This window comes from Oncorhynchus clarkii, chromosome 2 (genome assembly GCF_045791955.1).
Source record: "Oncorhynchus clarkii lewisi isolate Uvic-CL-2024 chromosome 2, UVic_Ocla_1.0, whole genome shotgun sequence".
In the NCBI taxonomy this organism is placed as follows: domain Eukaryota; kingdom Metazoa; phylum Chordata; class Actinopteri; order Salmoniformes; family Salmonidae; genus Oncorhynchus; species Oncorhynchus clarkii.
The window spans coordinates 75,801,892-75,816,869 of NC_092148.1; the positions used below are offsets into that span (position 1 = coordinate 75,801,892).

At 41.0% G+C, this 14,978-nt stretch overlaps 1 protein-coding gene across 1 annotated transcript in view; it reads left to right on the plus strand.

The window, feature by feature from the left end:
* Window positions 1–14,978, plus strand: part of LOC139373763 (basic helix-loop-helix ARNT like 2) — a 35,780-nt gene that overhangs the window by 6,861 nt on the left and 13,941 nt on the right. The window contains exons 2-4 of the mRNA XM_071114735.1: window positions 12,002–12,128; window positions 12,578–12,631; window positions 12,742–12,783. Coding sequence (XP_070970836.1) covers window positions 12,002–12,128; window positions 12,578–12,631; window positions 12,742–12,783 — 223 coding nt within the window. The remainder of the gene's footprint in view (window positions 1–12,001; window positions 12,129–12,577; window positions 12,632–12,741; window positions 12,784–14,978) is intronic.

Sequence of the window (14,978 nt, forward strand, 5' to 3'; positions counted from 1 at the left end):
AGCAGCATTGCATAGTTGTATTAGTTGTCTTTTTATCCAGGCCATTTATAGGCAAGTAGCCTATGAATAAAGGGGTTTTAAATAGTCTGAGTGCTTTGAAATACTTTTGGTCATGTAGTGTATGTGGACATCTGCTCGTCGAACATCTCATCAATCATGGGCGTTAATATGGAGTTGATCCCCCTTTGCTGCTATAACAGCCTCCACTCTTCTGGGAAGGATTTCCACTAGATGTTGGAACATTGCTGCAGGGACTTGCTTCCATTCAGCTACAAGCATTAGTGAGGTCGGGCACTGATGTTGGGCGATTAGGCCTCGCTCGCAGTTGCCATTCCAATTCATCCCAAAGGTGTTCGATGGGGTTGTGGTCAGGGCTCTGTGCAGACCAGTCAAGTTCTTCCACACCGATCTCGACAAACCATTTCTGTATGGACCTCACTTTGTGCACGAGGGCATTGTCATGCTGAAACAGGAAAGGGCCCTCCCCGAACTGTTGGGAAAGCACAGAATCGGTTAGAATGTCGATGTATGTTGTAGCGTTAAGATTACCCTTCACTGGAACTAAGGGGCCTAAACCATTAACAACAGCCCCAGACCATTATTCCTCCTCCACCAAACTTTACAGTTGGCTCTACATTTGGACAGGTACTGTTCTCCTGGCGTCCGCCAAACCCAGATTAGTCCGTTGAACTGCCAGATGGTGAAGTGTAATTCATCACTCCAGAGAACGCATTTCCACTACTCCAGAGTTCAAGGATGGTTAGCTTTACACCACTCCAGCTGACACTTTGCATTGCGTATGGTGGTCTTTGGCTTATGTCGGGCTGCTCGGCAATAGAAACCCGTTTCGTGAAGCTCTCGATGAACAGTTATATTGCTGAGGTTGCTTCCAGAGGCAGTTTGAAACTCTGTAGTGAGTGTTGCGACCGATGACAGGCGATTTTTACACGCTTTAGCACTCGGCGCTCCTGTTTTTGTGCCTAGAATTTTCCACTTCACAATAACAGCACTTAAAGTTGACCAGGGAAACTCTAGCAATGACGTGTTGGAAAGGTGACATCCTATGACGGTGCCACGTTGAAAGTCACTGAGCTCTTCAGTAAGGCCATTCTACTGCCAATGTTTATCTATGGAGATTGCATGGCTGTGTGCTCAACTTTATACACCTGTCAGCAACCGGTGTGTCAGAAATGGACAAATCCACTAATTTGAAGAGGTGTCAACATACTTTTATATATATGTGTGTGTGTGATATATATATATATATATATTTGAGCTTTTGTGCTCTCATGCTTTATGCACAGTTCACATACCTGCATACTTAATTTTGCTTGTTCAAGTAGGCTGTCATCCCCATTTTCAAAGAGAGCCGCTTGTCTGCTTTACAAATATAGTGCCATATCAACTACAGATTTTTTGGGGTAGGAATCTGCCTCACACATGGGCAACAATTGACAGAAGCCTAGTATTTTGTGTAAAATATGTTAAGTCAGTGCCTTGAATTGAAAATATATTTCATTCTATAACATATACACATATTCCTACCTCCATACTTAATTTAGCTTGTTAATCTGTCCATCTCCAAAGAGTGCCTCTCATCCGGTTACCAAAGATGCGCTCTTCCAAACTTATTGATTTTAGAAGTGCGATGCATTGATATGTAGGATAGGCCAGGCTCGTTGAAACCTATTACAACGTTGACTGCCAACACTCCAAACATAGGCTATTGAGGTTGTAACCTCATATAAATATCTTGGAATTTTAATTGATGACGGCCTCTCTTTTAAATTGCATATTCAACAACTTACAAAAAAATTGAAGCTGAAATTGGGATTTTGTTTTAGGAATAAGACCTGTTTTTCTTTTGAAGCCAGAAGGAGGCTAGTATCAGCACCATTTATGCCTTTATGGGGATATTTTATGTATGAATGCTTCCGCTCAGTATTTGAGATCAATTGACACTCTTTACCATGGCACTTTGAGATTTATTTTAAGCTGCAAAACCCTTACGCACCACTGCACTTTGTATACCAGGGTTGGCTGGCCTTCTCTAGTCACTCGTAGGCTCAGTCACTGGTATACTTTTATTTACAAATCATTTTGGGGTTACTACCTTTTTATTTGTGCATTTTTATTGTTCAGAAATGTGGTGAGTACTTTCTTCGTTCACTGGACTTTATCCTGCTAACTGTTCCAAATGTCCGAACTGAATTTGGTAAAAGGACTTTTATGTACTCTGCGCCATCGTCTTGGAACACCTTACAAAATACTTTTAAACTGGAAGAACTTGTCCCGATTGGTGTTTTTAAATCACTGATGAAGGTTTGAGGCTGATTCCCTTACCTGTCAATGTTTTTATTTTGCTGTTTTATACTCTTGTAAATTCAATGGTTTTTACTAGATTACTTGTAGTTTTTTGTGTTGTCTGTCTGTCAAATTTTTTTGTAATGACTTGGTGCTGCCTATCTTGGCCAGGGCGCTCTTGAAAAAGAGATTTTAATCTCAATGAGCCCTTCCTGTTTAAATAAATATTGCGCAAACTGAAATGTTTTTTTTTTCTGCTGTTACTTGTTACTGTAGCCTATGCTATTTAATAAACTGTAGTATCAATCCACAATGGACCAGGAGGAGAATATTCTGTGCCCCCAGCTGAATTGGTTGATGACAATGCAACGACTGTCAATAACCTAAAGAACTTGAGACATACGCATGCAGTGTTAAGCCATGGGACGAGTTGATTGGTCAGTGAGTGGCCAAGCCCTCATCACATCTACAACTTGTTTAGTAATCAAAACCCATCCTTTTCGCGCCACCGCCAGCTATTTCCCTTATAATACCGGCTGTGAAAATAGCAAAAATATTTCTGACACCCCCGCACCTAGAGCCCCAGCGCTTAGATTTACCATTATGTTAGGTTTGTTAAAATAGAGCCTGTAATCTTTAGACAAGGTTAAAACGACCCTCTGTCAATAGCTGGTCAGACGGGAAGGTATTGTTTTCATATCCTTACAAAGGCATAATGACAAGGAATACAACAGTCTGTGTTTATACCCACAATCTAAGACCTTGGTCCTGTGAATAACTGTGGCTAAAAAAGCTTTTGGTTACGTGACGATTAACCTTTTAATAAAAGTAAGTCAAGGGAATTGGGGTGTTTTGCAATTCTTTGTCTCTGGCTATCCATGAAAGCTATGGTATCGTTTTCATACGCTCTTTCTGGCCACACTGATGCCCACAGATGGAAACTGAGGGGGCAGTCAGGGTCATTTTCCTACAGTGTGTCCTAATGAACACGCCCCAGCGAGCCTCCGACTGACCTCAGCCAATGACGTCGTCATATTAATATATATATATACATATCTGATATTATTACTCATTTGTTTAAGGCACATTGTAGTTTTGATGTTTCTAAAGTAACAAAATAATTGACCGATCAGTGATCTGTCTATCAAGACCGAGGTCAAGACACTGTTGAGGTTTTCATGTGTGTCAAACACCTTTATTGCTCCTGAAGCATATAGCCAGGATGATTCCCCATGGCAACTGTCTATTTTGCAGTGCAAGACTTGTTGTGAGACGAATAGAAAAATAATTCAATATAAGTCCATGAGCTCGAACCAAATCAAAATATATTTTATGTTTGAGATTATTCAAAGGAGCCACTCCACTTGAAGGAGTTATGCTGAACACTTGTTGGCTGCTTTTCCTTCACTCTTTGGTCCAACTCATCCCAAACCATCTCAATTGGCTTGAGGTTGGTTGATTGTGGAGGCCAGGTCATCTGATGCAGCACTCCATCACTCTCCTCCTTGGTCAAATAGCCCTTACACAGCCTGGAGGTGTGTTGAGTCATTGTCTTGTTGAAAACAAATGATATTCCCACTAAGCGCAAACCAAATGGGTTGGCGTATCACTGCAGAATGCTGTGAAAGCCATGCTGGTTAAGCACCATCACACCTCCATGTTTCACGATGGGAACCACACATGCGGAGATCATCCGTTCACCTACTCTGCATCTCACAAAGACACTCGGTTGGAACAAAATATATCACATTTGGACTCATCAGACCAAAGGACCGATTTCCACCGGTCTAATGTCCATTGCTCGTGTTTCTTGGTCGAAGCAAGTCTCTCTTTCTTATTGATGTCCTTTAAGTAGTGGTTTCTTTGTAGCAATTCGACCATGAAGGCACGATTCATGCAATCAAATAAAATGTATTTATTTAGCCCTTCTTAGATCAGCTGATATATCAAAGTGCTGTACAGAAACCCAGCCTAAAACCCCAAACAGCAAGTAATGCAGGCGTAGAAGCACGGTGGCTGGGAAAAACTCCCTAGAAAGGCCAAAACCTATGAAGAAACCTAGAAAGGAACCAGGCTATGAGGGGTGGCCAGTCCTCTTCTGGCTGTGCCGGGTGGATATTATGACAGAACATGGCCAAGATGTTTAAATGTTCATAAATGACCAGCAGGGTCAAATAATAATAATCACAGTAGTTGTCGAGGGTGCAACAAGTCAGCACCTCAGGAGTAAATGTCAGTTGGCTTTTCAAAGCCGATCATTGAGAGTATCTCTACCGCTCCTGCTGTCCCTAGACTGAAAACAGCAGGTCTGGGACAGGTAGTACGTCCGGTGAACAGGTCAAGGTGTCCATAGCCGCGGGCAGAACAGTTGAAACTGGAGCAGCAGCACGGCCAGGTGGACTGGGGACAGCAAGCAGTCATCATGCCAGGGAGTCCTGAGGCATGGTCCTAGGGCTCAGGTCCTCTGAGAGAGAGTGAATTAGAAAAAGCATACTTAAATTCACACAGGACACCGGATAAGACAGGAGAAATACTCCAGATATAACAGACTGACCCTAGCCCCCTGAGACACATACTACTGCAGCATAAATACTGGAGGCTGAGACAGGAGGGATCAGGAGACACTGTGGCCCCACCCGATGATCCCTCTGGACAAGGCCAAACAGGCAGGATATAACCCCACCCACTTTGCCAAAGCACAGCCCCCACACCACTAGACGGATATCTTCAACACCAACTTACCATCCTGAGATAAGGCCAAGTATAGCCCACAAAGATCTCCGCCACGGCACAACCCAAGGGGGGGCGCCAACCCAGTCTCCTCTGAACAGTTGATGTTGAGATGTGTCTTACTTGAACACTGTGAAGCATTTATTTGGGCTGCAGTCTGAGGTGCAGATAAGTTCATTAGAGTTATCCTCTGAAGCAGAGAACTCTGGATCCTCATGAGACAGTGTCATCATGGCGCTTGATGATTTTTTTGACTACTCTTGAAGAAACTGTCAAAATTCTTGAGATTTTCCACATTGAGTGACCTTCATGTCTTAAAGTAATGATGGACTGTTGTTTCTCGTTGCTTATTTGAGCTGTTCTTGCCATAATATGGACTTTTAACAAAATATACCACCCCTACCTTCTCACAACACAAATGATTGGCTCAAACACATTAAGATGGGTGGAAAAATCCACAACTTCACTTTTATCAAGGCACACCTGTTAATTGAAATGCATTCCAGGTGACTACCTCATGTAGCTGGTTGAGAGAATGCCAAGAGTGTGCAAAGCTGTCATCAAGGCTACTTCGAATATTCTCAAATATAAAATATATTTTGTTTTGTTTAACAATTTTTTGGGGTTACTTCCTGATTCCATATGTGTTATTTCATAGTTTTGATGTTTTTCACTATTATTCTAGAATGTAGAAAATAGTACAAATAAAGAAAAACCCTTGAATGAGTAGGTGTGTCCGAACTTTTGACTGGTAGTGTGTGTGTGTATTTCAGCCTTGTGTTATCAATGCGCAGAGACGTCATTGAGTGTTTCCAGCATAGTGCTGACAGGTCTGCTTGACAGAGCCGCTAAGCTGCTAGCTATCAAGCTAACAAAGTTAGTCCAAGATGAGTCTTACAATGTAGCCCTCTTTTTCTGGAGAAGTTAATGAACGGTTCCAGGGCTGCAGGAGCTGCATCTACTACACTTTTTTTTTGTGACAAAATGGATCACTCAGAGTTCCAATGCGGCAATTCTATGCATGCCAAGGATTATAGGCTTGTGGTGTCTTCCTTGATCACGCAGGTCGCCAGCCTACGTTAAGACATTCAACAAGCACAGCACTTACACAAATGGCTGATTGGATGAAAGAGAATTATGATTTGGGGGGCTGTTTTGTTAGACTATAGTGTGGCTTTTTACATTATCGATCATAGTTGAATGCTGGAAAATGTGTGTTATGGCTTTACATGCCCTGCTTTATTGTGGATAAAGAGTTTACCTGTCTAACAGACCACAGTGTATTCTTTAATGGAAGGCACTCCAACATAATCCAAGTAGAACCAGGAATTCCTCAGGGTAGCTGCCCCTTACTTTTTTCAATCTTTACTAACCGCATGCCACTGGCCTTGAGTAAAGCCAATATGGCTATGTATGCGGATGACTCAACACTATACACGTCAGCTACTACAGCGACAGAAATGACACTTAACAAATATTTGCATTTAGTTTTAGAATGGGTGGCAAGGAATAATTTGTCCTAAGCATTTCTAAAACTAAAAGCATTGTATTTGAGACCAACCATTCACTAAGCCCTAAACCTCAACTAAATATTGTAAAAAAAATAATGTGGAAATTGAGCAAATTAAGGTGACTAAACTGCTTGGAGTAATGAACGGTTCCAGGGCTGCAGGAGCTGCATCTACTACACTACACTACATCTACTGCGGATGACTCAACACTATACACGTCAGCTACTACAGCGACAGAAATGACACTTAACAAATATTTGCATTTAGTTTTAGAATGGGTGGCAAGGAATAATTTGTCCTAAGCATTTCTAAAACTAAAAGCATTGTATTTGAGACCAACCATTCACTAAGTCCTAAACCTCAACTAAATATTGTAAAACAAATAATGTGGAAATTGAGCAAATTAAGGTGACTCAACTGCTTGGAGTAACCCTGGATTGTAAACTGTCATGGTCAAAACATATTGATACAACAGTAGCTGAAATTGGGAGAAGTCTGTTGATAATAAAGCGCTGCTCTACCTTAACAGCACTATCAACAAGGCAGGTCCTACAGGCCCCAGTTGGACTACTGGTCAGTCATGTGGTCAGGTGCCACAAAGAGGGACATTCAAGGGCCAGCACGGCTGGGCCTCGGCTGGATGTGCACAGAGAGCTAACATTAATAATATGCATGTCTCATAGTGTAGGAGAGATTTGATTTCATCACTACTTGAATTTGTGAGAGGTATTGACATGTTGAATTCATCGAGCTCTCTATTTTAAATGACTAGCACATAGCTTAGACACACATGCATACCCCACAAGACATACCAACAGAGGTCTCTTCACAGTCCCCAAGTGTGGAACAGACTATGGAAGGTGCACTGTACTACATAGAGCCATGACTACATGGAACTCTATTCTCCATTAGGTGACTGACGCAAGCAGTAGAATCAGATTTTAAAAATCAGTCAAAAATGCACCTTATTGAACAGCAGGGACTGAAGCAACACAAACATGCATACACACACGGATTTTGTGTTGTAGATGTGGTTTTGGAGTAGGGGCCTGAGGGCACACACTTAGTGTGTTGTGAAATCTGTTATGAGATGTAATGTTTTTCATTTTGCCAGACCCCAGGAAGAGTAGGTGCTGCCTTATTTGGAAGAGTAGCTTTCAGACTGTTTTGGTGGTAAGGCATTTTGGCCTGTCTGGTGACATCACTAGGCGTTAAATTACCTTTTTTACTTTTTAGTAATTTAGCAGATGCTCTTAACCAGAGTGACTCACAGGAGCTATTAGGGTTAAGTGTCGTTCTCAAGGGCACATCGACAGATTTTTCACCTAGTCTGCTCATGGATTCGAACCAGCGACTTTTCGGTTACTGGCCCAAAATCCAGAAACTTCCAAGTGATTCCATACATTGAAACTAGTTCAGTGGAGTTTGCTCACTCCCCCTTGTCCTCTCAATGTAGTGCTGTACTGAAAAGGCTGAAAAAATTAGTCACGTGACTCGTGACGTCGCTGGATGCAGGCCTCCCTCTTCTCTCTTGCCAGTAAATTTGTGATTCAGAAATCTGCAAAGTGTGGAAAAATTAGTTGTTGTATTGAAAGTGTATGGCCAAATGAGCTATTTTTTTTGTCAAAAGTACTATCCGTTTTGAGTCGGAAATTGTGTACTTTTCCACCTAAAACATTTGTGATTATTTTATGTAGCTGACTGCCATATGGGTAACAACTGCGCATGTGTGCTCATAGGGGGAATCCCTGCCACATAGACTGCACATTATGCCTTTATTCACAAATGCAGGTTTTGTTCAGCGGAGAAGTGAAGACAATGTTCCACATTAGTATTTATTTGAGCCTGAGTATTTGCACGAAGAATTTAGGCAAATTGAGCTTCAGATGGCCGCTGCCGCTCTTGCCACCAAAGCCATAAGTTAGCCGTACCACAGCCTTTTCCCTTGATTTCCTGTATAATATACAGCCGGGACCGAACACCAGCTTGCTCTTGCTGCCATCTCTTTTTCTACTTTGCGTAAATAACTTTACCTGTGATATGCCTAATTCAAAAAACTTTAATCTGTTTCATCAAGCTCCATATAAGGGCATATCGTGACATTTCTACTAGCAGTCTGCCCCACAAGGGCACACATGCAGCAGTTGGGCTACATAAGACCATTTTTGACCACTCCTGGTGGAGGCAACTAGGTTTTTGACTTTTTTTGGGGGGGGGGGGATCAATACAGTTACATATCAGGATAATATTTTTTACAATATCGCAATATTTTTGTGCTTGTTTGCTGTACCTGCAACAACGCAGCTGTTTGACAATTCTCCCGAAGCATTACAATCCCATGTTAGTGGGCATGATTGTCTCTCAACTCTGTTTTGGAATATGATGACTTTATGACCAGAATTATCCAACTTTTTTGTCAATTTTGTCAATGGAATAAATGTTTCTGACTAATATTGATGCCACATAGATTGTTTTCTAACAGAGTAGTAGTTTTTTGTGTTCAGTTTCCCATGGATACAGTGAAAACAGTGGGGCCTGGGATTAGTGCATCCCTTGATAAAGATGAGCATGCTTCAGTTTGGCTGGCAGCTACCCAAAAAACGAGAAAAAAGCGGCAATAGTAACGTTTGTCTATTTTGAGCCTGTATACACTTCCTCAAAGTAGTTATAATTCATCTAAGATAACTCAAGAAATCTGTTATCAATTTTGATGTTTTGTCGAAGAGATCTTAGTCACGCAATTTTACCTCTAACTAAGACGTTTGGTGCAGTATTTCTCAATTAAAAACTGTGCATGAAAATGAGCCCTCTCATTGAATGACAAGAAAGACTTTATTGAAGAATCCCTACTGTTGACCAATCACAACAAAGGGGCGTAGATTTCTGCTCCGAACTTCAGCTTGCCTCCAGAAAAGAATGTGTGCCCGAACAGCCCAAAAAAACTCAACAAAGTCCAAAAGCCGAAAATCCCTCGCCCTCAAAGACATCACAAAATGTTGTCATAATATATGCATATATTGGGAAGCATGCAGACGCATTTAAGGTCAACGGCATCATGAACTTTACCAAGTACCAGGACATTTTAGCCAAAAACCTGGTTGCTTCTGCCAGGAAGCTAAAACTGGGCCGCAATTGAATCTTCCAGCAAGACAAGAACCCCAAGCACACATCAAAATCCACAAAAGTGGTTAAATGACCACAAAATCTCAGTCTCCGGACCTGAACCTCATTGAAAACCTGTGGTTTTAGTAGAAGAGGGCAGTCCATAAGCACAGGAAGGATATCAAGGATCTGGAAAGATAAATAAAGGTGAAATAAAAATAAATACATCTGGAAAGATTTTGTATAGAGGAATGTTCTAAGATCCCTCCCGATGTGTTCTCCAGTCTTATAAAACATTTTAGATTGTCATTATCCTTGCAGGAGGAAGGTGCTGAATTATTGATCCAATCATTTTGACCCATCTTTTTTATTTACTTGTTAAACAATTTCTTTCTCTGAGCAATTGTATTAGTATAAAATATACTTTTCTTGCGGCTACAATACAGCTCAGTATTAGTATTTTTTTGTTGAGGTAACAGCGCCTTGGTATTCCCATCCCAACCTGGTCTCAGAGAATTTAATCGTATTCTGTATGTAAATCTAAGATTACCCATTTAGAATGATATGTTATGAATTACAATTAGTATTAAATGTTACGTATTTGAAAAACGTACAATATGTCATGAAATTTCCAAATGTACTATATGTTACGAATTTCAGATAAGTGGCTAACATAAGTTAGCTTGGCTAGAAGTTAAGGTCAAGGTTAGTTGAAGGGTTAGCTAAAAGGGTTAGGGTTAGCTAACATGCTATGTACATTAGTTGAGAAATATCTAAAAATAAGTAAGTAGATGCTAATTAGCATACATGCTAAAGTTGTCCGTGGCAATATTTGAAATCGCAACCTTTGTGTTGCTAGACGTTCGTGTTATACACCCACCCCGACCAACCGCCTTACTTTAGTTTTTGCCTTATGTAACCATTTGTGGTTGTAACTTGATGGGGGTGTAGAGCGCCAGTCTAGTGGTATTTCAAGCCCTTTAGTTCCCACCTCCTCATTCTTCATAAGAAATGTTCACATGGTATATGTAAAAAATAAGTAGTTCTGTCTGCTTCTGTAGTTTAATTTTGCATTGTACTATGTACTTGTCTGCATGTATAGATTTGCTCACTTGATCTTTTGACATATGCAATTAAAAAGAAGCCAGGTGTGTGTGTGCTCACCATTCACACGGATGATGGCTTGATCCCCGAAACGTTTGTTTTGCTTTCTCACGTTTTTATTCATGCATTTTTCTGCGCAATGAACTTTTGGCCATTATGTTGTCCAAATTAACATCTGTTTTTGCATTCAAGCTTCCATTTAGGATTTATTCCTCTTTTTTTTTTTTTACTGTGTACATGTCATCTCTTCCAGTATTCCAAATGTAATACCTACGCACCTGGAACAGATACTGTTTTGTATAAGCTTAAACGTGCCTACAAATATAAGCATTTCATTAGAATGTCAAATAACTGCAAAGTGATTATTACAAAAGAGGGTTTTCGATTCATAAGACATCAATGAATCCCTCACCCTCCTACAACTGAATGTCCTTCCTCCTGTGTGACATCATAACCTACTTCTCATGTGAGTGAGCCCTGGACAGTAGGTTATGTGAGTGCAGGAAACTGATTCAGGACGAGCGTGAGTTAGTGAATGAATGCCTGAACATTGTCCCCTATCCAAAGGCCGGCAATCGCTCTACAGATCTTCAGTGGCGAGAGCAGAATTAAACATCAGATCTGGTAATGGGGTTATTTGGGTCTGTGGAACAGGCACTGTGTAATAGATAGGGGACAGGAGCTACGCTTGCCCTATCCTGTGTTATTGTCCCCTTGCCTGGACCTGTCATGACCAGACACACGTGCACACTCACGCCCAGTGAGCAGGTTAGGGTCCTTTACATTTGTCATTTAGCAGACTCTTATCCAGAGCAACATGGAGTTAGTGCATTTATCTTAAGGGAGCTAGGTGAGCCAACCACATATCACAGTTATAGTAAGTAAAACCGTTCCTCAATAAAACAACTATCAGCAAAGTCGGTGCTAGTGAGGAAAGACAGATGGGAGTGTTAGCGCAAGAAATCACAGCTGTTTCTTCCCCCCACGTCAGTGTTTTATATAGTCCGTTGCCAAACATCCTCTTAAATAGGCTACAACAAGCCTAAATAAAATTTAAATATACTGCTAGTACTAATACATCTGTTGGCAAATTCACTTTTTTTTGTTAGTTTTGATCGAAAATGTAGGACTGTCCATTTCCAGCCTGGATGACCAACACAGTTGTTCACCTACTGTTCTTAGGGTTGTTTACTCAGATCTTTAATCCATTGTTAATGGATAGTGTGTGTGTGTGTGTGTGTTGGTTGTAGGGGATGTGTTGGTGGAGGAAAACCAAAGCCATTCTGTCTCTCTGCCCAGCTTGATGACCCCCACCTCAGCCGCTGGCATGACCTCAGGAATGGAACTGCCCCGGAAACGCAAGGGAAGCATGGACATGTAAGTGTGTGTGATTTAAAAAATATGTATCTGTGCCATTATCACATCCATCTCTTACAAGATTATTGGACACTATTTTCATTTAGTAAATAAAATTACAGTACAAATTGGTTAGTGTGTGGTGTTTGCGCTTTACGTGCCTGCTTGCGTCCGTTTCCCCCCCCCCCTGGTGGTTTGATACCTCTCACTGTTTTGGATTTGCTGTGTGTGTGTCTGTGCATGTGGGTGATTGAGTGAGAGACATGAGGACAAACCAGTAAAAGCACAGCGCCCTTCATTATCGATGCATCGTGCAAACAACATCTTAACAGCATGTCCAGAGTCTAGACTGAAGTCAGGAGGACTTATGTTTGGTATCAGCCAGGCTAACTAGGCAGTGCAATTGGCTTTTTAAAACAGCAGATGTAATTGGTTTTGAGTTTAAATATAAGCATGCACTTTGTTCCCAGGGAAATCAAATCAGCCTCCAATCTGGTTGCAGATATGAAAGATGAAGAAGACCGGTACTGTTCAACGACTCTCAGGGCTCTGAGCGCTTTATTCAACACACACTATTAATTCACTAGACTGTAGATGTGATTTAATTTTAATATACTCTGTATCTCTCTTACAGATCTGAAGGGGAGGACTCTCAGGCTAAAATCAAATGCTTCAGGTATCTGGGTTACTCATTGACCACAAACTGGCAACTTTTTTGGTGTTATGTGAGTTTAAGTAAGATAGAGGTTATATGTATAAGTTGAATATCCTATGTAATTATCATGTACTAGGCTAGTAAATGCATGCAGTTATGGATGGATAATATAATATGGCTATATGGGTGAAATACAGTATATCCAAAAACTTGGTGAATGAACTACAACCAAGGTTTACAGTGCCTTCAGAAATGATTCTCACCCCTTGACTTTTCCACATTTTACAGCCTGAATTTAAAATGGATTCAATTGAGATTTACCCCATAATGTCAAAGTAGAACTATGTTTTCACATTTTTTTTTACTAATTAATTAAACATTTCAATCTGAAATGTCTTGAGTGAGTGAGCATTCAACCCCTTTGCGTAACGCTGAGTCAGTAAATATTCAACCCCTTTGCTTACAGCTGCAGTATGTAACTTTTTGGGTGACGCGACCAAATTCAATTAGAAATGTGAGTTATAGATCTTACATTCTCATTGAAATAAAGTCTAAGAAGCTTTATATTTGTTCTATGTCCGCTATTTCTATGCTTCCCATTCTTGAGTTTCGTTTTGGTTCTTTTACTTTGGGTTTTGTACACCAGCTTCCTAACATCTGAAAATACAATATTTTTGGTTATGGAAAATATTGTACAATGACACTCTATATTATACTTGCTTCTTTTGCCTCAAACTCAAATTAGCCAAACTATTTGAATTTTAGCAACCTGGAAATGGCGGAGCGATTTCTGCATAGTGCACCTTTTGAACAAGTCACATAAGTTGCATGGACTCACTCTGTGTGCAATAATAGAGTTAAACATGATTTTTGAATGACTACCTCATCTCTGTACTCAACACATATGATTATCTGTAAGGTCCCTCGGTCAAGCAGTGAATTTCAAACACATATTCAACCACAAATACCAGGGAGGTTTTCCTATTTTTTTATTTTTTTATTTCACCTTTATTTAACCAGGTAGGCAAGTCGAGAACAAGGTCTCATTAACAATTGCTACCTGGCCAAGATAAATCAAAGCAGTTCGACACATACAACAACACATAGTTACACATGGAGTAAAACAAACACAGAGTCAATAATACAGTAGAAATATAAGTCTATATACAATGTGAGCAAGTGAGGTGAGAAGGGAGGTAAAGGCAAAAAAAGGCCATGGTAGCGAAGTAAATACAATATAGCAAGTAAAACACTGGAATGGTAGATTTGCAATGGAGGAATGTGCAAAGTAGAGAGATAAATAATGGGGTGGAAAGGAGCAAAATAAATACAGTAGGGAAAGAGGTAGTTGTTTGGGCTAAATTATAGATGAGCTATGTACAGGTGCAGTAATCTGTGAGCTGCTCTGACAGCTGGTGCTTAAAGCTAGTGAGGGAGATAAGTGTTTCCAGTTTCAGAGATTTTTGTAGTTTGTTCCAGTCATTGGCAGCAGAGAACTGGAAGGAGACGCGGCCAAAGGAAGAATTGGTTTTGGGGGTGACCAGAGAGATATACCTGCTGGAGCCCGTGCTACAGGTGGGTGCTGCTATGGTGACCTGCGAGCTAAGGGGGGACTTTACCTAGCAGGGTCTAGTAGATGACCTGGAGCCAGTGGGTTTGGCGACGAGTATGAAGCGAGGGCCAGCCAACGAGAGCGTACAGGTCGCAGTGGTGGGTAGTATATGGGGCTTTGGTGACAAAACGGATGGCACTGTGATAGACTGCATCCAATTTATTGAATAGGGTATTGGAGGCTATTTTGTAAATGACATCGCCGAAGTCGAGGATTGGTAGGGTGGTCAGTTTTACAAGGGTATGTTTGGCAGCATGAGTGAAGGATGCTTTGTTGCGAAATAGGAAGCCAATTCTAGATTTAACTTTGGATCGGAGATGTTTGATGTGAGTCTGGAAGGAGAGTTTACAGTCTAACCAGACACCTAGGTATTTGTAGTTGTCCACATATTCTAAGTCCGAGCCTTTCAGAGTAGTGATGTTGGATAGGCGGGCAGGTGCAGGCAGCGATTGGTTGAAGAGCATGCATTTAGTTTTACTTGTATTTTAATAGCAATTGGAGGCCACGGAAGGAGTGTTGTATGGCATTGAAGCTCACCTGGGGGGTTGTTAACACTGTGTCCAAAGAAGGGCCAGAAGTATACAGAATGGTGTCGTCTGCGTAG